General features: G+C 43.1%; 1 protein-coding gene across 2 annotated transcripts; it reads right to left on the bottom strand.

Moving 5' to 3' along the window:
* Positions 1 to 34: 34 nt before the first annotated feature.
* Positions 35 to 18,558, bottom strand: prkaa1 (protein kinase, AMP-activated, alpha 1 catalytic subunit). Of its 2 annotated transcripts, XM_083794133.1 has the most exons (10): positions 18,419 to 18,558; positions 14,956 to 15,097; positions 12,719 to 12,812; positions 9,251 to 9,395; positions 7,699 to 7,786; positions 6,843 to 7,067; positions 6,048 to 6,561; positions 4,812 to 4,938; positions 4,299 to 4,433; positions 35 to 4,268 (listed from the first exon to the last, which is right to left on the bottom strand). In XM_083794133.1, the coding sequence occupies exons 1-10, from the start codon at positions 18,516 to 18,518 to the stop codon at positions 4,063 to 4,065; spliced, it is 1,776 nt and encodes a 591-aa protein (XP_083650259.1). In that variant the 5' UTR covers positions 18,519 to 18,558; the 3' UTR covers positions 35 to 4,062. The 2 variants fall into 2 exon arrangements, with proteins under 2 accessions (XP_083650259.1, XP_083650258.1); XM_083794132.1 differs by having other exon boundaries at positions 35 to 4,433.
* Between the last annotated feature and the right edge of the window lie 8,596 nt (positions 18,559 to 27,154).

Raw genomic sequence — 27,154 nt, 5'->3', positions numbered from 1 at the left:
CAATAGGTCTACAACATCACTGAAATGTGTGCAATTTAGCTGTTTATTAGGCAGTTGTGTATATAAATGATTTAAACACTGTCCATTGAAATTTACATGATAGGTAATTCTTGGTAATAGGGTCCCTTTTACACACCAAACAAAAATAGAACAATGTTTCTTTAGAAGCAGTTCAGACTGTTAAAATAAAATGTCCTATAAATGGTCCACTTTAAGGACTAGCCACTCGTAATACCAGAAGTTGTTTAAACATCATGGTTTCACACATACCAAAATAAAAAAACTTAAACCCTATATGGTAGACCCTCAGGGCTCTATACAATTATTTGCAGATGTTTTTATGGGTTTGGATGAAAATAGATTAACAAGCTCACGTCACTGTCGACGCACGGCAAGTTATTCGATCTGCCACTTTCTGCGAAAGCTTTTTCCCCCACAATACAGATAGTGGGGTTTATGTGGTCCAAGTCCTGCTAATATTTAAAAAAACACACAAAGTGTTTCTTTGCCATGATCAATATAGTACTTCAAAGACCACACAGTAAAAACAAATTGGCCAAATATTGATCCATAAGATTTCAGTCAAATGGTCCCAGACAGGACAGCTGAAAAAGCTACTCATGATCACAATTTCTGGCTCCCCTTGCATTTTTGACAAATAATTTCTGTGAATTACAAAAGCACGGACACCCTCGTCTTCAGCAGCTGCTAAAAGCTATAAATGGCGGGGACAGAAATTATGCTGTTCAGTCTCAAATATTTCTGTAAGAAATGTATCCATAAAACTTTATTTCCCACTTAGTTATCAACACTCATTAAATACCATGCATGCATCAAACTACGTCGTACAAATCTGTGTTAATTCATCTCACCGACTCAAATTACCAGATTTGTACCGAGATAGGGTTCTCCTTTCTAGACTAGAGCCGCTCGCTGCACATTCATTAAATTGACCTGATTACAACCGTTCCATGCCTCCGAATCTTAATCAATTTGGATCAATTTGAAGGGTTTTTGGACCGAGTAGACAGGGCAGGACAACTATCACTAGATCAGTGGTTCTCAAACGTTTCCATGTCTCTCTTGCACAGCGACCCTGTACAAGATTAATGTTGTGAAAATGTTTAAAAGATATTCCAAATTGTTCCAATTTCTCTTCCAAGAGTTTTTGGACAATCGTCAATCCTCAAGCTCACAGAGTGCATTGCATCGCGACGTGTTGTGAGCCTGTAAGATCAGCTACTTTCAAAAAGCCTGTTGAAGTGGTTGAACTGATTTTGATGCTATATGAAACCATTTTTCTGGACCCCCACTTCGAGAACCACTGACTAAGAACATGCATCCTTGTGATAGAGCCTTCATTAAACTACAGTAACTAATTCCCAGATTGTAATTCATCAACAATTGCAAGGAGGTGCCAATTGTTTGGCAGACCAGAATACTAACAGTACTGATAACAAGGCAGCCAAATGACAGACTACTTAAGAGTTAAAAATCTAATCATCTGGATAACAGATTGGGGATACAACTCAGATTGTGTAAAAATAAAAAAAGCACTTCTCCAAGGGTGTTTCAGGTTTATGTAAACCTTCATTTAAAGTTGTCCCTCAAGGGAATGAGGACAAAAATACCCCCTTAAAAATACAAAAATGAACTAGCACATCCATAGCATTTGTAACGACGACATTAGGGATGTAGGCTATTCCTTGCCAAAAACGCATTGTCTACGTAGCTACTAATCACCTTGAAATTGGTCATGACTCCTGAGCCCCAGATATTCGTTATGGATTGGCGGGTAAAAACTGAACATGGCAGGAACAAACAAGCTTCAATGTAGGCAGAAGGCATGTCATTCGCCAATGATCCTAAATTTCCTATTAATCTGAACAATGCAGATAAAAGTAATGCAACCGAGTAATAATAATGTCATGACATAATTCTGACATGACAACTCTTGTGAGTAGTGAATGTTAACTTTCATCTGAAAAGACAATCAAGGATATCAGAATAATTGTGGTTAAATTAAACACAAATGTGATAATGATTTGAAACGCAGTAACAAAAAAGCAAGATCATCCAGCAATAGTCCTTAACGCAGGCAGTGGGGGGGGAAATATGTTCATAATTCTGTTTCCAATATAACGTTCACTACCCCCACTTAAAGCACTGATAAATATATTCAATTCTTTATATATATATAAAAAAATGTAGGGGACAGACAAATTCAGACAAATCTTTACAACAATGACAAAAAAAAACCCATGGAACTCTCATCTTTAAAAACTCAATCAAATTCACAAAAGGAAAAACAATTCTGACAATGCACTCTTCTTTTCCCCTGACAGTGGAGAGAATTACGGGGGGGTCATTGCACTTCTTCAGAGTCCAATGGGCATCGCCGTCATCGACGTGCCGATGCTCATTAAAAGCCAGTGCAGGGCCCTGAGAGTGACGTCTGCACTGCTCCTCTGGTCTCTAAAGCCTGAGTTATACTTGGCTGCACGCTGTGTCGCACACCGGAAACGGCTGATCTACAAGCCCTAGATAATAGCGACAAGAATCTAGTATCACGTCTCTCCCCTCCCCTACCAAGCTTTTATTTCGAATTTGTTGTCCATTCGTTTTGTTCAAATGCATTTGTGCAATGCCGTACAATGGCATAATTCTGGATGTTTATAGTATTTTGCACTATGCAGTATTTTTGGTTCAAATTTTGAGAATGTCATTTTTTGTTTTATTCAGTCACCCTAGAAATAAGAGGAAAGGGGACGAATATACTTTGTAAAAAAAATACTGCAATAAGTGTTCTTTTCTTTGTCACTTGTCTTAAAGTGTTAGTAGTCTGATCTTTTAATTTCAAAATAGCTGTAGAACAGAGGTTTTCAACTGGTGGCCCGTGGTGATATTGCATGTGGTCTCTGAAAATGCATTCAGCAATGTAAGTGAAGAATATTTCAAAAGGGGAGGGGGGGGGGGTATTATTAACAGTTGGCATCTGTGTGATAAGACAGTGGCATTAAAGATTATCATTATCAGTTGTGATTTGAGGAGGCTTGTGCTCCAATTCCAAAAGTACTTCAAGTTCAATAATAAATTGAATAAGTATAGGGCTAGGTTGAGGCTGGCTTGGAGCCAAAACATTTGAGACTCTGTCCCTGTCCACCAAATAATGGTGGCAAATAATGGTAGCAAATAATATACAGTATACTCTGTGCAACTCAAGACAAGTGGCCCCCAGGTTGATTCTTGGTCAGGACGGTAGTCCCTGCATGCCTCCATCGTTCACAATCAGCTGAAAACCCCTGCAGTACAACATATAAATCTTACTGGTATTACTTATTGTACCAGTAACCAAGCCAGACGATGTCTAGTGTCATAACACTATATCGATGTAACATCGATATCTATAGCCTAGCTCTAGCAGAGCAGCTATTGGCGGTGTGCGGCACGGCATGCAACGAAGCCACGTCAAGCCCTTAATGAGAGGAAAACAGAGCAGCAAGATCAAAAAAGAAAAATGTGCAAAAGTGCGTCCTGCATCCTTTACCGTGAGGCCACCAACGTCCGTACACTAACCTCAAACTGTGGCTTCCTTCTTTGTGACTGCAGGCCAAAACTTGGTATTTTTTTTGTTCTCTGTACCGAGATGAACAGTGGCGCTCACTGACCACAGTACAGAAAATTCAGTGTAATCACTCAAAACTTAATAATGTACATTATTATTTGTGGGACGTGATCAAATCGGGGAGGTGTTTCATCCTCTAGAAATATTGATCGTGAAAATGTAAAACCTTCTCGTAAAAGTCACTCTGTCAATATCGAAGGAGCTTGCCGTTCGCTAGAACCCCTTAACCCCCCAAACTCCTCTGACATCCCCCAGCCAGCCGGCTTCGTATACATCCCAGCGGCTTAAGGAGGAATGCCCAACCTTGCATCAGTGCCATGGCAACAACCATCTCATCCCGTGCTCAGAGATGAACTTGAGCCATGAATCAGTTGCATGCTTATTGCTTATAAAGACACTCAGAGAGGAAAACAAAGGCTAGCGATTGTGTTTGAGAGCTATCGTGCGAGAAGTTTGATAAGATTTGCACACATCTCGAAGAACTCTATGGTGTGGCTACCCGGCCGGGGGTACGGGGCGTTGTCCCCCCCACCAGTCGAGTCTACGGACGAGGTCAAAGATGACGCTATGGAGCCTTCTGCGGCCTTGGCGGGATGTGAAGGGGTGGCGATGCCTGGGGTGGCCATGCCTGGGGTGGCGAGGCCTGGGGTGGCGAGGCCTGGGGTGGCAATGCCTGGGGTGGCAATGCCTGGGGCGTCGCCCTTTCCTTCTTCCCCGTCCCCATCGTTCTTAATGGCGGCACGGTTGTTTCCCACTGAACCAGAGCGGTGCGGGGTAGCTGTCCCAGATTTAGTCTCTAGCATATCATCTGAAAAACAGAGAGACGTTAGGTAATAAATAATACATTTCATTTGTTACGCACTTTATACTTGAAGCAAATCTTAAAGTGCTCCATTGAAGAAAAAAAGTACACCATAACATGAAAGCAACTCAGTCACTCAGGTACAAATTCTTGCCAAAGCAAATTAATTTCGGCGTCTCCCCGGGACCCAAACACCCTGTAAATTAAAAATGTATGTCCCATTTAATTAATTTTAAGTTTTCTGTATAATGCTTTGTGAAAATCGTAAAAAAAAAAGGAAGCAATATTCATTTGCATTGTTTGGGAAACACTGATCTAGTACATGATGCATTATGATTTGAAGTTGCAATAAATGACAGATCATCAAGCGTAGCTTCAGCATACCATCTATACTACGAAAGTCCAGGAGGTACGTTCTGCTGTCCACCTGGTAGAGCTGAAGGCTCATCTTGGCTTGCAAGCTAGTGATGGGGTTCTTCCTCCTCACACGCATGTGGTACGGATTCACAACCTGAGAGTCAACACACACATTATGAACCATTATAACGCAGCTTGGTTGAATGCTTGATGCCGATTGGTCAGTCACTGAATTCGGCATGTGTTTTATTTCTGGATAATGACCGCTGAGCTCAATAACAGAACTCGGTCACCATTTACAGCTAAAAACATTGATCTCAAGAATGTTTTTGGAAAACATTTGAGGTGAGAAATTGACAATGCAGTAACCAAAATGTATTCTTGTTCAACACTGCACTGGATGGGCCTTTCTGTGGGGAGTTTGCATGTTCTCCCTGTGTCCCCTAGGGTAGGTACCCTCACAAAAACATGCAGTAATCCTGGTCTCTAAACTACCTCCCCCTGGCCAGCCAGGGCACCTGATGGAGGGGAAAGGAACTGGTCGGAATAACGTGTTCCTTCCACGCGCTACGTCCGGCCAGGGAAACTCTCGTCTCCCCTGTCAGGTGAAAAGAAGCAGCTTGGCAGGTGACATGCTCAAGTGGCAGCAACTTTACGCGAGGGCCACAATGTCAGCCAATGACAATGAGAGAATGATTGAGAACGTCTGGGTTTAGCATAGTCTAATCAACGTTGTAATCAATGTATGGTCCTTGAAGGGGTTCCATGGGGTCACGTCACTCACTAGCTAAACGATTTCCATTTAATCCAAATGAGGACGTGGCTAAATGCATATCAAAATGGGGGTCCTTCTTAATTTGCAAAAAAGGAAATGCATTTCCCTTGTAAATTGCCCATCACAAGCTAATTCAAATATGTGGGCCAACGCGTCTAGTAAGTTCACTTGTTATCTAAAGATTACGGACGATAACGTGCAATGACAACATTCCATTCTAGGTCAGGTGGAATTATACCTGTGACAAAACAGGACAACAACCAATATTTACTTTTTGTCCATTGAGGCAGCTACAGTACTTAATTTATCCTGTGTGGCAGTGACACACACACGTCAACAAGCTTACAACACGTCACAAAGTGACACATTGTGAGCTTGTAGACTGGCTATTTTCAGTGTGTGACACAATACTCGACCCGAAGTACACATCAGGCATAATAGGCCCTTATTACATAGTTTAGGTTCTCCGTCTTATCAACTGATCTCACCTTCCATTCGTAGTCCAGCTGCTTCATGGCACGGCACACTTCCGACATAATGTCATTGGGTCTACTCTGACTGCGGATGCCAAGGTGCCACTTGGCCCGTCTGACACCCGAGTGCTTGGCCTTCTGGGGGTTCAGCTCGTCCAGTGTGTGGCGTGGCCTGGGAGGGGTCTCCGCAAACAGGAAGGGCACTCGTTCGGGGTGGGGCTTGATGGGGATGGCAGCGCCGGAGGCCGTTAGGTGCTGGTCGTCCAGGAAGGAGTCGGGCGGGCTGGAGGCCAGGTAGAAGTCCTTGGCTTCGTTCATGATGCGACGGTTGTCTATGATGAGGTGGTAGGCGACGGCCAGCGGGTCCTGGTGGTTGCGGCTGTACAGGCAGGTTAGCACCTCCTCTTCGGTGCATTCAAACTTATCGCAGACTTCCTTCAAGGCCTCGTCGTCGATGACGTTGTTGGTGTATGAAGGGTCCTCGGGGAAGAGGTACTTGGGTTGGTCCTCTTTGAACCATTCGTCCTCCCTGCGGGACGAAAAGTTAGACAAGCTCTTAATAATGACACGAGTACCGGTAAATAGCAGGCCAGGACTAGAACATGTTAGGAGTTACAGTATACTGAATTCACATTTGGAATCTAGAAGAAGTTTTGAAAATGTTCAAACTGCTACATTTTGCAATTATAAAAATAATATATATTGTACTTTTATTGCATCAAGTCGTTTATAAAAATGACCAGGAAAAATCATCAATAGTTCTATTCAACTGAAATATCCAATGATCAACATTGAATAGGACCCACTGACCGGATCTCTCTGATGGTGGCTCTTTTCATGGGGTCCACCTGCAGCATGTGTTTAAGGAGACTGATTACGCTGGGGTTCAGGTACTGTGGCGTGAAGAAGATGCCGTCACAGATCTTTTTAAAGAGGGTTGGCACGTGGTCGTCATCAAACGGGAGCGTCCCACACAGCAAGGCATAGAGGATCACTCCACTGCTCCATATATCCACTTCTGGACCGGCATAGAGCCTAGTGGAGACATTGTTCACGTTAAAGCCAAATAAAATCTCACAGATGAAAATAATGTGTATTATTATGTCCCATTACGTGACTTTACGTTTTTGTACACAATATGTAAAATTATGTTCTAGTAATATTGTTCCTGCTGTTCTACATACTGCCAACAAAGTGAATAAATGAGAATGAAGCTTTAATCGTTTTTTTAAATTTATATTTTTTATGGGGAGAGAGAGATGGAGGGTGACATGCAGTAAAGGCCGTCGGGATCGGGAGTCGAACCTGTGGCACACTGCCAGACTGGATTACCACCAGCCAAGGTGCCTGGACCGCTGAGCCACAGCCCACGCCTAATCATTGCTGGAATCCTGGCACCGATTGTGTTAATGGTCCATTTCAAATGGTCTACTCATGGAAAGGGTGGGGCTACCAAAATAACCAATTGCGCTATTTTGTGCCTGTGTTAATAACGATTACAAACGTAGTACTTTCTTCATATATATTTTTTTATTATTAAACTTTTTGTAGTCATGGCAGATGTACTGGGACACTCGAGAACTGCACACATATAGATGTTTGTTTTGATGGCCCTGCAATAGCCCATTTTATTCAATATAGTGAATAAAAAAAAAAAGAACATTACCTTCCCGAGATAACCTCTGGAGCAGCATAATTCGGAGAACCACAGCTGGTTCGCAAGAACTCTCCATCCGACATCATGTTTGATAAACCTGCACAACATTATACAATACATTACACAACTTTAGTCATCTCCATGTCCTGTGACCACAATAAAGAAGGGTGAGACTCAAAAGTCAGATAGCTTGGGGGAACTTTTAAAGAGGCTATGACATGGCCCGAAATATCATACGATACTGTATATCACTTGGTCTCGGTGAAAAAAGTCTGAAAACGGCCTAAGACTTTCTAGGACACACTCGCTACTGATTAGCAATGTTTGGCTATCAGTTTGCATTTGTCGTCGTAGTGGCTAAATATAGCATTAGAAGAAATTTATGAATATCTTAGTTATAATGAAATTGAGTTGACGTGTTGTTTTTTAATGGCAACTGTTGCATAATTGCAATATCACACTCGAGCCCCCAGTCTCCCGGCAAGTCTGTGTCCCCACTGAGATGCTCTAAACCCCAGCTAAAAGACGAATAGTAGGAGGAGGAGTATTATAAAAGTGGGGAGTTATTGTATAATATACCAGTAAGACGCCTGAGGTCGCGTGCACTGGCCAAACATGGAGCGTATCTTGAGTGTACAGGGTGTGATGAGGTCAGATCAAGATATGGAATGTCAGAACAGGTCAGCTCCATATATGGAGATCTAAGGGTGGCAGCGGGGGCAGTGTATTGAATGTACAGGGTTTGATGAGGGCTCAGGTAAGGCCGGCCCTTAATTATCGGGCCTGTTTGAACTTTGAACTCTAGTTTTGACTGGACGGCGGTGCCGCTCGTCGGCAGTGTCCTCCGGGAGAGTGTGGAGGTTGTACTGCTGGGGCAGAGCGGCGTGTGCACGCATCCGCCTGGGTGACGTCAGACTGCTGGGCGAGTGTGGTCGCTTTGGCATGGGAAATCACAATGACCTGGGGGCTTGCCTGGGGTGAGCGACAGGGATTTGAGTTAGGCGACGTGACAGAGTGACATGAATTGTGGGTTAGTTGTCAAAAACTCAAGGTTTCATAGTTAAATGTGAACTATAAGTCGCAAGAATGCACCCCAGGCCTGCAATGTGACGTCATCATAACATTTATTTAACCAGATTTAATAACCCCTATTTTGCATGTCATAAGGAATTTAAAGGTATATTCAGTGATTTCACTTAATTCAAATATCACTTATTTTTTTGTTTTGTTGTGATAATCCTCCCTACTATAGAGTGTGCTGGCCATATAAGGAGTTCCTCCCTGTCCCCAGTTGACCCTGGGGGTCAAAAAACCTTAGGTTTCGTTTTTGACTCTATCCTGATTGGACGAAAGGCTGGGTCCCACAGCCGAAAACGAAACCTAAGGTTTTTCGAGTGAAATCACTGAATATACCTTTAATTAATAAGGTGTTAACATCAATGCCACATAACCTACACCAGTGGCTCTCAAACCTTTTATTTTCAAGGACCCCCACAACTCTGAGCGTACAAAAGGAACCAAATGGCCCCTCACGGGTCCATTTGTCAAAGTCGGGACTTGCCAAAGTCTGCAATCTTGGCGTTCATCTGGGCATCGAGCAGGACATTCTCTGGTTTGAGGTCTCGGTGCACGACCATGTGTCGGTGGCAGTAGTCTACCGCCGAGATGATTTGCTGAAACAGCCGACGGCTCTCCTTCTCATCAAGCTGTCGTAGCAGAGACACAAACGTATAACAATAGATGAGATATCACCCACTGCCAGTGCATAGTGTGCGCTGGACTTGACACTAAATAAAATCACCCACTGCCAGTGCATATTGTGCACTGGACTTGACACTAAATAAAATCACCCACTGCCAGTGCATAGTGTGCGCTGGACTTGACACTAAATACAATCACCCACTGCCAGTGCATAGTGTGTGCTAGGGCTGGGCGATATGACAAAATCTCATATCACGATATAGAATTTATTTTATCACGATAACGATATACTCACGATATAGCATATTTTTTACGATACCTATTTTTTTATCTAAAAGAATTGATTTTTGTTCAGGTCGAGTACTTTACTGTACTTGGGCTGTACTGTACTGTACTGTACTGTACTGTACTGTACTGTACTGTACTGTACTGTACTGTACTGTACAAGCTCTCCTCCCTGGCCTCTGTCTGTGTTAGGCTGCACAACAGTGACACTTGGTGGTGACAATAGTTATGCTATTTCGTGCTCGGATACAGGGACAGGGACACACATAGCTGTCTATAATGGTTGCACCACTCAAAAAACAATTAAATTCACATTATCCAGTCTACTTATATGAATATAATACTGATGCCCTTCCCATGCACAGACAGGCCCAAAGCAAGTACAAAAATATTACAAAATAAAATGTATATAATAATAATTAGAGGCTGAACTCAATTGTTCAGCCTCTGTAGACATTTTTAAAGCACAGCTCAAGACCCACTTCTACAACATTGCTTTTAATTGATCTTTTATTTTTTGTTATTCATGTCCTCACTGTATTGCATCACTGCTTGTTTTTTAATGTCGTTGCCTTGCTTTTCTTTTTTTCTCCATTGCTCTGTAAAGCACTTTGAGAGCTGCATTTCATGTCATGAAAGGTGCTATACAAATAAAGTTTTATTAGTATTATTAATAATTATTATTATTATGACAATTAAAAAGAAAAAATAAAGAAATAAGACGTTGCCTTCAGACACAGAAGTACAGGCCTGTGTCTGCATTAAATTGGCTTAAGGAAAAAATAAATATCTCATGTCACAGTTTGTCACTACAGTTGTTTCAGTTCATTTAAGCTCTGTATAGGGAATCAACATGTTCTGTTGTAGTTATAGTTTAGTTTGTTAAAGACGTTGGGCAGCTTAACGATGTTTAATTGACTACAGGCGATAGAGTGAGAGAGAACGCGATCTTGTCGTCAACTCTCCATGCCCACAGCTGTGCGTATATGGGAGTCTAGGACGAGTGGGGCTTTTTCTTTTCCTTTTTTTTTGATGATCACAACAAAGTCAGCGTCTTGTGTTGTTGTTGTAAGCTGTTGCTGAATTAAAGACTTTTCAAATGGAATAATTTATTTGGAACAATAAAACAAGACAGACGCAGCAGGAGGACTGCACAGGTAAGAGGAACGTCTTCGTCTTGGAAGAAGTTTGCAGTGCACCCGACGACGGACAAGCTTATTGTTCAACTGTGTAAAACATGCGTGGCTCACGCAATTTATCAATTTGACCCAACATGAAACCTGCATTTATAACAGTGAATGACCGGTTACTTTAGGGCGCGTTCGGAAATAGCGCACTAGGCGCACTGTGCAATGCAAACTGATAGATGAGTTCGCTCCGGTGTGGTATTTCCGAACGTGCCCCTTACCGCTCTGAATCTCGTCAGCCATCATCATCATCTCCCTCTTTTAGGTGCAAGCACCACCTCGGCTTGTGTTGTGGTCGTGTTGGCCTTAGAGTATATAATAGAGAAGACATCCGAAAGGTGTTGGCTCACTGTTTTCAGTGCGCGCGGTGGGCTGCTGGGCATGCCGTATATAAGCGCTGTGACGTAAAATACTGCCGTAAAGCGAAACGGCGATATAAGCGATATAGCTTTTTTTTCGTGATAGACATTTTCTATCGAAAATACGATATATATCGTCATATCGCCCAGCCCTAGTGTGTGCTGGACTTGACGCTAAATAAAATCACCCACTGCCAGTGCATAGTGTGTGCTGGACTTGACGCTAAATAAAATCTACACGACTTTCTGTGGCCAACAACTTAACAAGACTAATGTGCGATTTGTGAAACAGTATGAAAGGAGCTCCCCCCCCCCCCCCTTTTCTCTGCAAGTTATTATTGCCCGATTCATACTTGGCTGCATTCCAGTCTCAGGCACTGTAAACAGCAGATGTACAAGCTCACAACAAGTCACAACAAGCACAACACAATTTGAAAACCCGTCGGTGGACTTTATACATTTACGGAGACACTTTTAATTCACAAAGTACCTAATTCCTAAAGATTGTTGTATTGTTTATTTAGACAATAGCGGATTTAAATCCGTTGATGCCACTGTGAGGAATGACTCGCATCTCATCCATTGCCTCACAAAAAAGCGTATCGTTTTTCTCCACTGAAAGTAACGGCATTGTTTTTTACGGATCAGGTCGGATCGGGTTGTGAAAATGTCTTTTATTTGTTTATTTCAGCAACTTGCAGACTTGAAAGTTGAGATGCATAATTCAACACAATGCAAATTAATTCTGTCCTTGCCGTTTGTCGAGGTTACACTAGGTAAGACCATGTTAGGTAAGGCCTTAATTATCATTCGTCTAAGGCCGTCTTAAGTTTGTCTTGTTGTGACTTGAATCGCCTTAAAGATGTTATCCTTCATTCTGATTGGCTTTATGATTATGTTGGTATTTATTGAGTACAGTTTCACTATATGACAACGTCCCTTCTTAGAGTATGTGTATAACCAGGATTTGAGTGGTAAAAATATATATATATTTAACTTAAATGCTTCTTTGCATGACAAATAAAGAAAAAAGCAGATCTACAAGATCACAGGTTGTCGATGAGATTTAAGATCTGCGATCAAACATAAATATGAAACATATCAGAGAATCTACATTTTCGGTACGGATTACCGTACTAATAATCATCGGTTGCAGCTCTAGGTGTATTACCCAGAGCCATTGAAGGAGAGTTGCACCAGTTTGAAATACATTGTTTTCAACGAGGTGCGGTGCAAATATCAGCAACATGACAACTGTTTTAAAGTATTGTACAGTGACAACTAAAGTCTCTGTAATGTTTATGTTGTACTATTACTAAAAATCTATCTAAAATAAAGGGATTTAAGATCATTAAAGCTAGGCTGTTTCCCGAGTCCAGTGCATTATGCCAACTTCCGGTCCAGGACTTGTCACACTTCGCCAATAGAAGTCTATGTAGAAGAGGCGCCATTGGACTGGCCCCATGAAGTGTCACAACTATGTGGCACTGGTATTACCTTTCCATTTTTGCAGATGTAGTCAAAAAGCTCTCCTCCTGAGACATATTCCATCACCATGAAGATATCTGTAGGGGTGCTGATCACCTGATACCTGCAGAGATAAACACATCACATGATGAGCAGTACATATCACCACAGACTACTCTTTGCAAATCAAGTTAAGAATCTTATCATGATTCAAGTCAAAATAAAAAAGTATGCATTTATATGTATATTTATATTGTATTATGTCCAACACGACATAGCAATCAATTAAGCTTTCTCAGATTCTAGGTTATAAACAAACAGTAACGCCACAGAATAATGAGTTTTTAGTTCAAACAAGGACAGATTTAATTAAACTAGTCTGACCTGTGTTAAATCAGGTTTTCTAATCAACCAACTGTTAAGATTGTATGAGTTCTGTACAGTGTCTAGCTCCACCAAGGTCACAGTCTTCAACATGGAAGACATGGGAGTTAATAAAAAGTGAACATTAACATCTTCGAGCAGGGCAAGGAGATAATCACAATGTTAATAAATAAGTGATGGAGCAATATATATATATATATAAATATATATATATGCCCAATTTACACTGTCCGACAGTGCCCGGAAATTGTAAACCTCAAGCTCACAACGCACCATGCTGCCATAGGTCAAAGTATAAATATACAGTAATTTAAGTGAACGTAAACGTCAGCATAGGTTTTGGTTATCGCAAGGATGAATAACCTTTGCATCGGCGTGTGGAGCACAAGTCACATTTCTGCCTATTACAACAGCTGACATTCCAAATGCACCTAAGCTAATCTGACAGTCTGCACTTCACTGACCTCAAACCAACACAGACTAATTACTCCAGATGTCTAAAATAGCCAGCCTGCACAACAGAGTACACTACAAGCCTTCACAATGTGAATGACAACTGCAATTGATCACACACTGCACTTCAGGCCACAAAGTACACAACAGCCGTTTCTGTCAACACATGACAACCAATGACCGTCCGTGTATTCACAACATGTTTGTAGCGGACGCGGTTATGCAATGGCCTTATATGGTGACTATCGTCATACCACAACTTCAGCCACACTGCACATTGAACAGCATAGTATCTATTCATCTCTATGACTGCCAGGCTGGGACTCAGTTAAGACTAGGTTTGAGATCCTTTAGGATTTTAATGATTTGATTCCTTTGCGGTTCCCGTTAACGATTCTTAATAGGGTGTTCCAAATGGACCCTTACAGGTTTTTGTGAAAGTGTACAAATGGGTCCATAATTTGGTTACATTTGTACACTGTTAGTGATACTTGAAATTTAAAAAAAATCACACTCATGTGAAGTAAGGGGCGTTCTCATCATACATCAAATTCCGTGCTTTCTCAGCCAATCAAATCATCACATTCCATGCTCATACACACAAAGCTGTGCATAGTAGAGGCTAGCGCCCCTCAAAGAAGTTTCAGAACCACTGGTATTGTATAGTAGACATGAAGTCCACATACCAGTGGACAGTGTGATAAACCTGTCAGTGAGACCCTGGCAAAGACCTTTTGGTCGAAACGCGTAGGTCCTGTCATTTATTTTCCTTGCTCATCAATATATTTGAACCTTTTTCACCTTGGATTCCTTTTTTCTTTTCAAGTCTGCAATTTACACCAATTTAAACTCACTTTGACACCCCATTTGCCATTCACTTTATGCATGCGTATACCCTATGCCGTATGTGGCAACGGTTAGTCCCGTGTGATCCACCATTTCATTTTGAACACAATGTTACAAGGCAAGTCCAATCTGTATTACCATACCTGTAGTTAAATTGGGGGTCTGATTCCAGTTACATTTTCTTTTGGTTCATAAAGTCAGCTTTGTATTATGTTATTTGCCCCAGGTCTGGTGCAACAGATAAAAAAAAAAAAAAAGGAAACAAAAAGAAAAGGAAATGCTAGTCACGTTTTGGAAAGAAAACACAAAATCTGCCCATAAAGCACTATTGCAAACACCAGAGGTCATCATCCAAGGAGATTAACAATAATGAAAAACAAATAACGGAGAAAGTGCAGGAGACTGGGTCAACCACAAAATACACCATTATAGATTTCAGACAGAAGAGACTGGGTCAACCACAAAATACACCATTATAACCTCGAAATAGCTCAGTAAGTGGCACCAATGAGTCAGCAGTGGGATTAAAGGGGCAAATAAGGCCCCTGTAAATAAGGCTGTGAGTGAATGAATGGAGGACTTACAGTTTAATTATGTGAGGGTGTCTGAAAAGCTTGAGGTTTTGGATCTCCCGGCGGATCTTTCCCACCACGTCCAGACTGCGGATCTTCTGCCTGTTCAGGATCTTCACGGCCACTTGGTGCTTGGTCAACTCATGCAGGCCCACTGCGGGAAAAGTTCCAAGAATTATACTAGCTCATTTTTGGTGTTAGCATCATGTCATGCTTTAGCTATTGAAAAATAGCAGATCTACAAGCTCATAGCGCGCCACCGAGTGGCGCGCCACGAGCTTGTAGGTCTGCTTTTTTTGAAAAATCGAAGAACGACTGACATAGAAACATAGCTTTTTCAGAAAACTGTCAGGATGTAGGCGACATTTTTTGAATCTGGTCTCAGGTCAAAATGGGCTAGACCACTGGCTCTCAAACTAGGGGGAGGGGGGTGTGATATGGTGATAAATATCCTATCGTGATACGATATTCATCAGAGATACCGTGATACAGTGAATGCAATATCTATGATTTGCAGTTCTATACCTTAATTTATACTTTTGTAGAACGACTAGCCAACATTTATATTTTGGTCTAAATAAATACTCCTTTTTCTTTTAGTTTCTGTTACCTTGTAGGTGGTTAAGTAACTTGAACAATATAACCCTAAAAACCGCATGAAAACAATATTGTGACATTATATTTTTCCATTTCGCCCTGCCCCACCCCCATCTCAAATGTCGGGTCCGGGGGCCACATGGGGACCCAAATGGACCCTTTACACACAGTCACGTTAGGTCCCATCTGTGCAGTCTTAAGAGTTAAATGAACGGTAAACACTGAGGATCTTTTTTTGAAATGTAGATAGGATTGGAGACTACCAGTAGTGATTAAAAAGCCATGGGCTCCATGGCCTAATGCAGAAGATGTTACAGTTTAGATTGGTTCCCAGTCCCAGCCAGATATTTAAAATCATCAAATGGGGCCCATGGACTAGTAGATATCAAACTGTGGAGTCCTGGACTATGAGTGCACATAGAAAACAATAATGAGAGACGAGACACAAAGACAAGACAAAGTTGGGATAGAAGGGCCGTGCAACCAACATATACAGAGATAAATATAGGCTATAGGCTATTAAGGCTAATATAGGCTAATCAAATAAAGCAACCACAGCAGCTCAAGGAGGACCACAGAGGCTTGACCACCGTTGAACACAGACAGCAAAAATTATTCAGAGCCAGCTAATCTGAAAATCCCCCGTTAAACAGAACTGGCAACTGTACACAAAGCAAGAAACACTAAGCTTGCAATGCATGCACAACACCGTGTACGTTTTATTTTACTGATGGTAAAATATTAACCCAAACTTCCGTTCCATTCCATTGAGGAAAAATGTCAATCATGCACTCATGCACGGTTTGTGGTAATCTCGGAATAGATTATTAACTCATTAGAATCTATAAATAATATGGGGTAAATAAATAAATGAAACATGCATTTATACTGCGGGAGCTAAGCCGTGGATCTGTGAGTTAAGCTATAAGCCATGACTTGGCCAACAGCAGACAGTATAAATTAGGCTTTTGTTTTCCAAGAACACTGTCTGGCAAAAGGAATGCCATTCAGTAAGCCAGGCAAACCTACAAATGAAACACTGAAGTGAGTGTCCCCAGCTAAATGATTGATAGGAAGTTAGAAAGAATACGGAATAGGAAGGAACCTAATGTATTGTACCCTACAGGTCCTCAACTCAGGGTTTTTTTACAGTGCGGAATAGATTCAGTCAAAATCGGTCCATCATGCTGTGGCTAAATGCATATGAAATAGGGGTCCTTTTAAATTACGAATGTTAAGAATCACTGGAATAGACCGATTCAGGAAGATGACACCGTGACCACACCAGTCAGTTTGTTGACATAAGGGGTGAGTGGTGCCGCCCCCCTGGACTGGGTTGGGCGGCAGTTAAGTTCAAGTCAAATTAAACCCCATAACCACTGATAGGTGCGCACGCATGCACGCACGCGCACGCACACACACACGATCAGTGCAAATAACACATAATAACCATAGTCAGTTCTAGCATCCAGACAATCATGATGCATGCAGCACCTTTCCAAAGAAAATTGAATATCATGGGAAAAGTTGGTTTATTTCCATAATTCCATTCAATTAATATAAAATAGCTGCCTCCAACTAGTGCTGGCTGTCTCGGCTAGGAGTCTAGGACCCGCTGCAGTGGTGTCTGATTAACCGGGATGTTTAATGGAGCTAATTGGAATGGTGGTCTTGGTAAAGCTATACAAGGTATGTGGGTTGTAAAGCCAGACACCTAGGTTCTAATGTGTTGAGGTGTTCTTGATCTTGTGTCTTAAGTGTGGTGTCTTGAGTCTTGTATCCTGTATCTTGCTTGGGTCCTGTAGATTCTGAGGATTTGAGATTGGTGGAGATACCATGTGCGTGGCTTGGTATCTGAGGTTTAGAAGCTGGGATCTGCCTTTTATGATGTGCAAGTCTAGTGTCATGATGATGTCAACACTGTGTATATATATATATATATCCATCTTTGGTGTTTCTACCTTAATCTGATGTCAGTGCTGGATATCGCCGTTGTCTCCATATATGGAGCTCTAAGTGAAAGCCTTTGTAACAATTATAGATTCAGTGCACACAACAAATTTCAAGTATTTATTTGCTGTATATGTCTTCCAGAGATAATGAAACAGGACGAATGGAGTTCCTTTAGTTACTACTTAGCAATGGTAATAATTGCAACAGTCAATGGAGCTCCATTTCAGTTAGCATTAGTTAGTTAGTAACAGTCAATGGAGCTCAATTTCAGTCAGCATTAGTTAATAGTTAGTAACAGTCAATGGAGCTCAATTTCAGTCAGCATTAGTTAGTAACAGTCAATGGAGCTCGATTTCATTCAGCATTAGTTAGTAACAGTCAATGGAGCTCAATTTCAGTTAGCAATAGTTAGTAACAGGCAATGGAGCTCCATTTCAGTTAGCATTAGTTAGTAACAGGCAATGGAGCTCCATTTCAGTTAGCAATAGTTAGTAACAGTCAATGGAGCTCCAGTTCAGTTAGGAATAGTTAGTAACAGTCAATAGAGATCCAGTTCAGTTAACAACAGTCAATTTGCTTCCTGGTGGCGCTCCTGCAAAAGTGGACTTCACGCTCGTTAGCTATAGCTAGGCGATAGCCCTCCAACCAAATCAATAACAGTAAAACACTTGTAAATAAGGCGTTCTACGCGCATTTACACAACAGTTAGCGGTCGCTGGAAATCGCACGCGCGAGTTGTAAAACGCCACGACGGTTGTAAATGTGAGTTAGCTGCAGACAGACAGTCGGGCCAACAAGTGTGTTGATGTTGCGTTGTGAAAAGTTAGCTTGACAAGCATAGCTTCACTGGGTTAGCACAGTTCCAACCTTTGTCCCACCCCCCTCCTCCCTCCACGTACAGCGACACAACATTTCACCCACGTACCTTTCACCTTCCCAAAGGTCCCCACGCCAAGTGTGTCTCCGAGAATGTAATGGCCGATTTTAACATTCCCTTCGTGTTTCTTCTTCTCCATCGTCGCCATGGTTGGTCCCGCAGTGGCCTTGCCGTGGAGCTAGCTAGCTAGCTGCGGGTGGAATGGAATAAGTGCTCTGCTACAAGGAAGGCAGAAGCGTTGCCAGATTGTGTCAGTGTGAGCGAGAAATAAGCAACCAGGTCCATGAAAACAAACCCAAAAGAAGCAACTTTATATATAGGCCACATAAACCTACCTGTATTCTGTATATGCTTCGGATATTTGAAAAGCTTGTAGATCTTCTATTTTCAAAAAATCTGGAAGAAAATTTTGAATATTTGTTTTTGAAACATTTGAACAACACTGGTACGGTAACGTAACCTGACGCTGCCAGATGAGGGCGGTATTGGGTAACCATGTTCCCAACACAGCAATCATCTGGGATCTCTCAGGCAGTTGAGCTGACAAAAATCCGTTCCGTACCGGACCAATCAGCGTGAGCTAAGGGCGGGATATGTGCGAAACCGGACGTGAAGCTATATAGACACGTCAATATGATTGGTTGTGTTTGCACGCCCACACGGTGATAGACAGACGGTCCCATCCAATCATCTACCAAGTATCTTGAAAAAAAGGACAGCCCCGTCATCGAATTTGCTTCCGCGATCCCAGATCCCAATAAGCTGTGAAACAAATTTGTGTAGCAAGCTTCTTGGATCTGGCAGCGTCAGGTTAACGGTAACGGGGGTCCTTGGCACAAATATATTTTCAGGTGTGGGGTCTTCCTTGGATAGTTGCAGGTCACATTTACTATGGAATCGTGCTTTTCCCGTCAGTCAGTTGTTTGGTTGGTCACCCCCAGTCATGCCTCGTGACATCACGTGACATCATCAGGGATCTCATCCCTGATGATGTCACTGAATATTCAGCCCATATATGGGAGATCCCTGATGTCATCAATATTGGCCAGCACTGTACATCTGACCTTAAACTTCAAACCCTTAGATCTGCATATATGTAGCTGACCTGTTCTGACATTCCATATGTTGATCCTTCCCCATCCATCCTTCCTCTTCGATGTCTCCCTTTTGACTGATACCTGTCCATTTAAACTCTAGACGGGCCTGCCCCAAAGTTATTTGTGCAGCCGCGCCTGGCAGCCAAGTTCTCAACAGGCCCGAAAATTAAGGCCTGGTCCTGCCTGGGCACTCATCAAACCCTGTACACTCAAGACACTGCCCCCGCTGTCACCCTTAGATCTCCACCATATATGGAGCTGACCTGCTCTGACATTCCATATGTTGATCTGACCTCATCAAACCCTGTACATTCAAGACACGCTCCATGTATATGGCCAGTACAGAATTCATTCCATATGTTGATCTGACCCCCCATGCCAAAGCGTCAGCGCTCGCCCAGCAGTCTGCTGTCACCCAGGCGGATGCGTGCACGTGACCTCGTCGTCTAAAGGGCAGTCCATACTCTCTCCGACCACCAAACTTTTCGTCGGAAAGCTCCGGTACAACTACAACATGACGTCACTCGCAACTTCTGAAACGCATTCCTCCGAATTTTTGTTCTGAAAGCTGCACTCCCAGATGTTGTGACTCTCCGAATTCTACTTCGGAGAAAAAATTTAAGTCTGATCTTTCCGACAAAAAGTTCGGTGGTCGGAGAGAGTATGGACTGCCCTTTACTCGTTACATATTAATGTGGGTGTCCATGACGTGTGATTATGAATCCCACCAAGCTCCACCCATGCTGCAACTTTCAGCGTCGGACAAAATAACGGAAATGCTTTGCCCACACTGCGGGTGGAGCTAAATTTCCATCCACCAGCTGTCTAAAAGCAGTCTTTCACTGCCATCAAGCCTACGGTGCCAGAGATTAGATTGTACACAGATAGAATGACAGAATCTCGGCCATGACTTTCACTCTGGTGAAGACAATAAGCAAGTATACAAATTATTTGCAGATAAACAAGCTCAAATTCGCTTATAATAAGCGGACATGGCAACCCCATGGAAGGCAGAGTGGGAGGTACCGGTGTCCGGTCTTCAAGTCACTCTTGAAGGTAGAGGCTGTAGTGTAGAGAGCAGAGTAGAGTGAGTGGGATTCATTTGCTTTGCAAATTGTTGGTCCGGTCTGGAAATAGAGCGGATACGGAAACGGAGCCTCACTGTATGTGTGTGCAAATGACCGGTTGCTGTAGGCGAGCTTTAGGCCGGATCTGAACACGGAGCAGTAAATTGAAACCAGGCTTTCCACAGATATTGAGGAAAGCCGCGTTAAAATGTATGTCGCATTTATGCACAGTAAACTCGTCAGTGTTGCATTTTGTACTGTGGAAATGCTGTTCACTAGTCTCAGTTACAAATGGATGCTTGTTTTTCCTCTTTCTTTCATTTTCTTTCCTACAGTAACAGAGTAGTCCATTTCATGCCACATAGGCATGTTGAACTCATTTGTCCATTTAAATCATTAACAACAACAACAACAACAACAGCGGTTAAAGAAGATAAAACATTGGGATGCTATTAAGTGTCTCACTGTGTCTAGTGTTATGTCATTGTGATTTGTGATCTACAATAAAGTAATTTTAAACAACGAACGAACAACAATCACCTTGGTTAATAGTGTCTTGCTGCCGTTATGTGAAGACCGTTATATATTGACATAATTGCCCGTAGCTTTAGCGGGTTGATTGGCCGACTGGGAATCCGAAGTTGGCCGGTTCGATCCCCATGGACATGTTTGGGTCACTGAGCCGTCTAGGGCAGCGTCTAGTGAGCTAATCTAGTGAGCTAATTTAAGACTTCCGGTGGACGATCTCTTCAAAATAAGAGTACCCTCTAGAGTATTGAAAAAAAGTTTAATTTGCACATTAAAACTACAAATTAAGCATTTAAATGATGCTATGATGCTATAAGACACACATTATGTTTCTGTGTAAGAATAAGTAATTAAATCCTAATAATAATAAAGTTATCTAAATGGATAAATGCTATTCACTGGAGTGCATGGACTTTATAAAGTGGACACTGGACAAAAGACGGCTCCGCAAGGCAACTATCTGGACATACCCACGCGTTCGGGGAGATGTCCTATACCACACCCCACTCTCCGCTAAGCGGGAGAGGTGTAAAATTCACAGCAGCAGACCTTCTACTGGGGTCAAGGCTGACAAAAAGTACCGTTTCCGGACCCAGAATGGACACTGGACAAAAGACGGCTCCGCGAGGCAACTATCTGGACATACCCACGCGTTCGGGGAGATGTCCTGTACCACACCCCACTCTCCGCTAAGCGGGAGAGGTGTAAAATTCACAGCAGCAGACCTTCTACTGTGGTCAACGCTGAAAAAAGTACCGTTTCCGGACCCAGAATGGACACTGGACAAAGAGGCCTCCGCGAGGCAACTATCTGGACATACCCACACGTTCGGGGAGATGTCCTCTACCACACCACACTCTCCGCTAAGCGGGAGAGGTGTAAAATTCACAGCAGCAGACCTTCTACTGGGGTCAATGCTGACAAAAAGTACCGTTTCCGGACCCAGAATGGACACTGGACAAAGAGGCCTCCGCGAGGCAACTATCTGGACATACCCACACGTTCGGGGAGATGTCCTCTACCACACCACACTCTCCGCTAAGCGGGAGAGGTGTAAAATTCACAGCAGCAGACCTTCTACTGGGGTCAAGGCTGACAAAAAGTACCGTTTCCGGACCCAGAATGGACACTGGACAAAAGACGGCTCCGCGAGGCAACTATCTGGACATACCCACGCGTTCGGGGAGATGTCCTGTACCACACCCCACTCTCCGCTAAGCGGGAGAGGTGTAAAATTCACAGCAGCAGACCTTCTACTGGGGTCAATGCTGACAAAAAGTACCGTTTCCGGACCCAGAATGGACACTGGACAAAGAGGCCTCCGCGAGGCAACTATCTGGACATACCCACACGTTCGGGGAGATGTCCTCTACCACACCACACTCTCCGCTAAGCGGGAGAGGTGTAAAATTCACAGCAGCAGACCTTCTACTGGGGTCAAGGCTGACAAAAAGTACCGTTTCCGGACCCAGAATGGACACTGGACAAAAGACGGCTCCGCGAGGCAACTATCTGGACATACCCACGCGTTCGAGGAGATGTCCTGTACCACACCCCACTCTCCGCTAAGCGGGAGAGGTGTAAAATTCACAGCAGCAGACCTTCTACTGTGGTCAACGCTGAAAAAAGTACCGTTTCCGGACCCAGAATGGACACTGGACAAAGAGGCCTCCGCGAGGCAACTATCTGGACATACCCACGCGTTCGGGGAGATGTCCTCTACCACACCACACTCTCCGCTAAGCGGGAGAGGTGTAAAATTCACAGCAGCAGACCTTCTACTGGGGTCAACGCTCAAAAAAGTGCTGTGCCTTGGGGCATTGACATGAAATCACTTTCTCTACGCAAGCTAAGTCAGGTCAAGGAGTTACCTCTAGCTTTGGAATGGGTGTCACTTGTGTGCGTTGATTGCATCTGTCTGTGCATTTATGCATTTGTTTGTCCTGACGAAACTTGATTATTTCTCGACTGTTTATTTTCTCGTATGACACGACATAGAAACTACTTGTGACTACTGTCTTTGTGTGCTGTCGAGCGGATGTTCTTTGCATCAAAGGTATAGCCTGCTGTGTCATTCGATTCATTTGTCCAGATATGCCATTTATGATCTTTAAGGATGTACAATGACGCATATGGTGGCCTGTCGAAAAATACACACATACTGGTCAAAGCATACTCATTTTGGTGGTACAGACAGGATAAATTGAACGTTTTTGGAATTTTTGTGCCAGCTCTTAACAGGAGAAGTAAGGTATGTGGGCTGTTAATTACTTCATATGTTGATAAGCTCTTTTCCTGCTGACATGTTTCACATTGTTCAGATTGAGCAGGTAATATTTGTGCAATAGTGTCTAAGATGCCTTTTTGTGACACGTCAAGTGGCTGCACTATGAATTGTGACATGTTCTTTGTAGATGGTAAGGCCTTGTCACCACATTGAGTAGGCTACAACTATACAGACTAAGACTTTTCAGGCAAAGCAGGTCATCTCCAAGGAAAGGAGACCGAAGTGTGTATTCTACAAATCTATTTAATATGGTGCATACTTCTGTCCTAGAACATTTCTGAGACACTAATGACACTGATGTGTTGGCTAGATTGAATTTCTCAAGTTTCCGTCTAAATGTTGAGTCCTGCGCTGCTGCTTCTTCAAGCCGTGTGTGACATTTTTTGATAGCAGATGTCTGTTGTAGAAATGTTAGAATTGGTAATGGTATAGCTTCACACATATTGTCATTTAGACTTTCATTGCATAAAACCACATCATCATCATCTTCTTCCAAATTGTCCTCCGTTATTGTTCTGTTAATTGCTTTCAACTGTCCAGGCACAGAATGTACAGATGTCTGTATGTTTTGCTTGAACAACTGTGTGGACACCACACATACTCAACCAAACTACTAGTTTGTGTATAAAATCTAATGGGTCATTGTGCATTCCTAAGGCCAAGTAAGATGCTATTCACTAGTTGTTGAGTGACACCACAGATTGTTTTGCAATCAAATGTGTGACCTGGATTTTGAAAAAACGCTTGAATGAGAGCTGCTAAATTCCCCGGCATAGATGACAACTGAACCATCGAAGTAGGTGTCAATGGTTTCAATTTATCTTGTACTACTTGTAGATGCAGTATACCCACGCGTTCGGGGAGATGTCCTGTACCACACCCCACTCTCCGCTAAGTGGGAGAGGTGTAAAATTCACGGCAGCAGACCTTCTACTGAGGTCAACGCTCAAAAAAGTGCTGTGCCTTGGGGCATTGACAATTATTTAATTAACGAATTAAATAACCTTATTTTATTCTGAAGGCAACCGGATGTCTTAAATTAGCTAGCTCTCAGACAGGAAGTTCTAAATTAGCTCATAAGACGGAGCCAAATATCTGTCTGAGAGTGGAGCCTGCCTGGCAAATGACATGGGGGGTCCTTTTTGTGGGCTTGGCCGAAAGTGGGCGTTACCAAAAGGTGGGCGTGGCCATGGCCGCCAGAAGTCTGTCAGATTTTGACAGCTTCAAATTAGTGTTAAACATAATATAACCCAATTGACTCCAGTCCTCTCTGTTTAATATATCTATAATGAAACTATATAAACTATGCATATACCATGAAGTGCTATGACTACTAGCTCTGGTCCATATCTCTAATGCGTTTCATTTAGAGCTATGTTACTCTAAACTTCCCCGCTCGCATGAATGCAGACCAGCCTCTACTCTTTGGCGTAAATAAAAAGAACGTTTTTGCTACACATAAAAACAAAGGCGAGTTGTGTCATTAGAAAGCCTACTTTGGTAATTGGTTCTAGTTCTAGTGAACAGAAATAATAAATAAATAGACTTGGTAACCTAACTGTAGGGAGTGCAAACACATTAAAGAACCTGGGGGTTATCATCTATGAAAAGGCAACACAATGAGCAGAAAATAAAAATGAACCATGTAAATACAACAAATTGAGCAGAGCACTGCAGGGAGTTGAACCCCATTCCGGTAAACCAGAAGTACCACAACCAGTGCCTTGGTTTTTGTTTTGTTTTACGAGGTCCATTCGTTGAAATGTAAATTTTGCATTGCAACGGTAAAGTAATTTCACAATTGACATTGTAGGCAATAATTAATAACGGTATGGCACCAGGCCAAAGCCATGGGGATAGAGTATGTTTTGCACTCTGAGTGAGTGTGTGTGTGTGTGTGTGTCCGTCAGTTTGTTAACAGCTAATCTCCAGCACCATTAACCCGGTCGATGCCAAATTTTGCACACACACTCCCTGGATGCCAACGATGAACCTCTGTCCCATATTTTCCAGAACGGCCTGTATAGCACCACACATTTTTGTATGCCCTCCGAGACTATGGACTATAGCCTTTCGCTTTTCCGCGATTTAACCTTTTTTCAAATCGTGAACAATGATGAAGAATCGCGCACTATAGCATGCCACTTAATGACCTTGGGGTCATCAAGGTCATTGATATTGATCAATAACCTTGAGCAGTATAAATGACCTTCAATAAGACTAGTAAATGACCTTGACCAGTATAAATGACCTTGACAAGTACAAATGACCTTGACCAGTATAAATGACCGTGACCAGTATATGACTGACCAGTATAAATTACCTTCATGAGACTAGTAAATGACCTTGACCAGTATAAATGACCTTTAGAAGACTAGTAAATGATCTTCACCAGTATAAATGACCTTTAGAAGACTAGTAAATGATCTTCACCAGTATAAATGACCTTGACCAGTATGCGGTCCGTGACCATGGACTATAGCCTTTTGCTTTTCCTTGATTTTCACCTTTAAAAAATCCTCAACAATGATGAAGAATCGCACACTATAGCGCGCCGCTCAATGACCTGAGACCATGGACCAATGAATGAAATACAACACATTGAGCAGGGCACTGCAGGGAGTTGAACCCCGTTCCGGTAAACCAGAAGTCCGACACCAGTGCCTTAGTTTTTGTGTTGTTGTTCATTTAAAGGTCCAGGTGTGCATACGCATGTGCCCCTGTGTGTGTAGGTGCATGTGTGCATGTGTGTGCACGCTTCAATGACCACTGTTGGACCCAATGGCGATCAAGGACCTCAGGGAGCCACCCATAATTCACAACGGTCACAGCGAACTCTGTTGCATCACAACTGGTGGCCAACAGTCGTAACCAACACCGCCACGACCCACAGGAGAATACCATCGCACAGTGGTATCAGACCAACCACAATCAGCCAGCCCTCAAACCAAACCCTTCGACCTAGAAGAACTCAAAACTGCAATGGGAAAGTTGAAACCCGGAAAAGCAGCAGGGATTGATGACATACTGGCAGAAATTATACAGCACCTGGAACCTAACGCAAAGACCTGGCTCGTGGGGATGCTGAACACATGCATGGCACAGAAAACCATCCCTTCTGTCTGGAGAAAAGCCAAAGTGGTTGCAATCCCCAAACCTGGCAAAGACCCATCATCCTCAAAGAGCTACCGACCCATTTCCCTCCTCTGCATCACCTACAAGAGAGGCTGCTACTCCAACGCCTCATACCACTCATAGACACCAAGCTGACTAAAGACCAAGCTGGTTTCCGTCCCGTCCTGTGCTGGACAGAGCTCAACCTCACCCAACACATTGAGGATGGGTTTGAGGGAAAACAAATAACTGGAGCAGCAACTGGAGGGCGAAGCAAGCACGCAGGCAGCTTGTGCCTGCCTGCGTGCCTGCCTGCCTTCCTCATGTGGAAGCTGCATAGTTGAGTTTGTGTGTGTGTTTCTTTTTCTGTCTTTCTTTCTTAGGACGAAGATCAAGGTAGACGCCGTTGGAAGGCTCAACACAAGCCGATGCCCCTAGAGATCCATCCCAAAGCTTCCCTCAGGGAGTCCAGCAAGCCAGCTAGCCAGCAAGCCCGCCCAGTCAGCCAACGCAGCCAGCCAGCTCCGCCAGTCAGCCAGTGTAGAAAGTCAGGCTGCCAAGCCAGCGCACATCAGCCCTTGCAGTCAACCATTGTAGCCATACCAGCCTTGCTCAGTCAGCTCAGCCAGGCCTCTCTCGAGGCCTGGCTCTCTGTCTGCCTGGCCCGGTCTGCCCCGCCCTGCCTTGCAGC

This window comes from Protomyctophum parallelum (genome assembly GCF_964188405.1).
Source record: "Protomyctophum parallelum genome assembly, chromosome: 21".
Lineage (NCBI taxonomy): Eukaryota > Metazoa > Chordata > Actinopteri > Myctophiformes > Myctophidae > Protomyctophum > Protomyctophum parallelum.
This window is presented reverse-complemented; position numbering and strand designations above follow the sequence as displayed.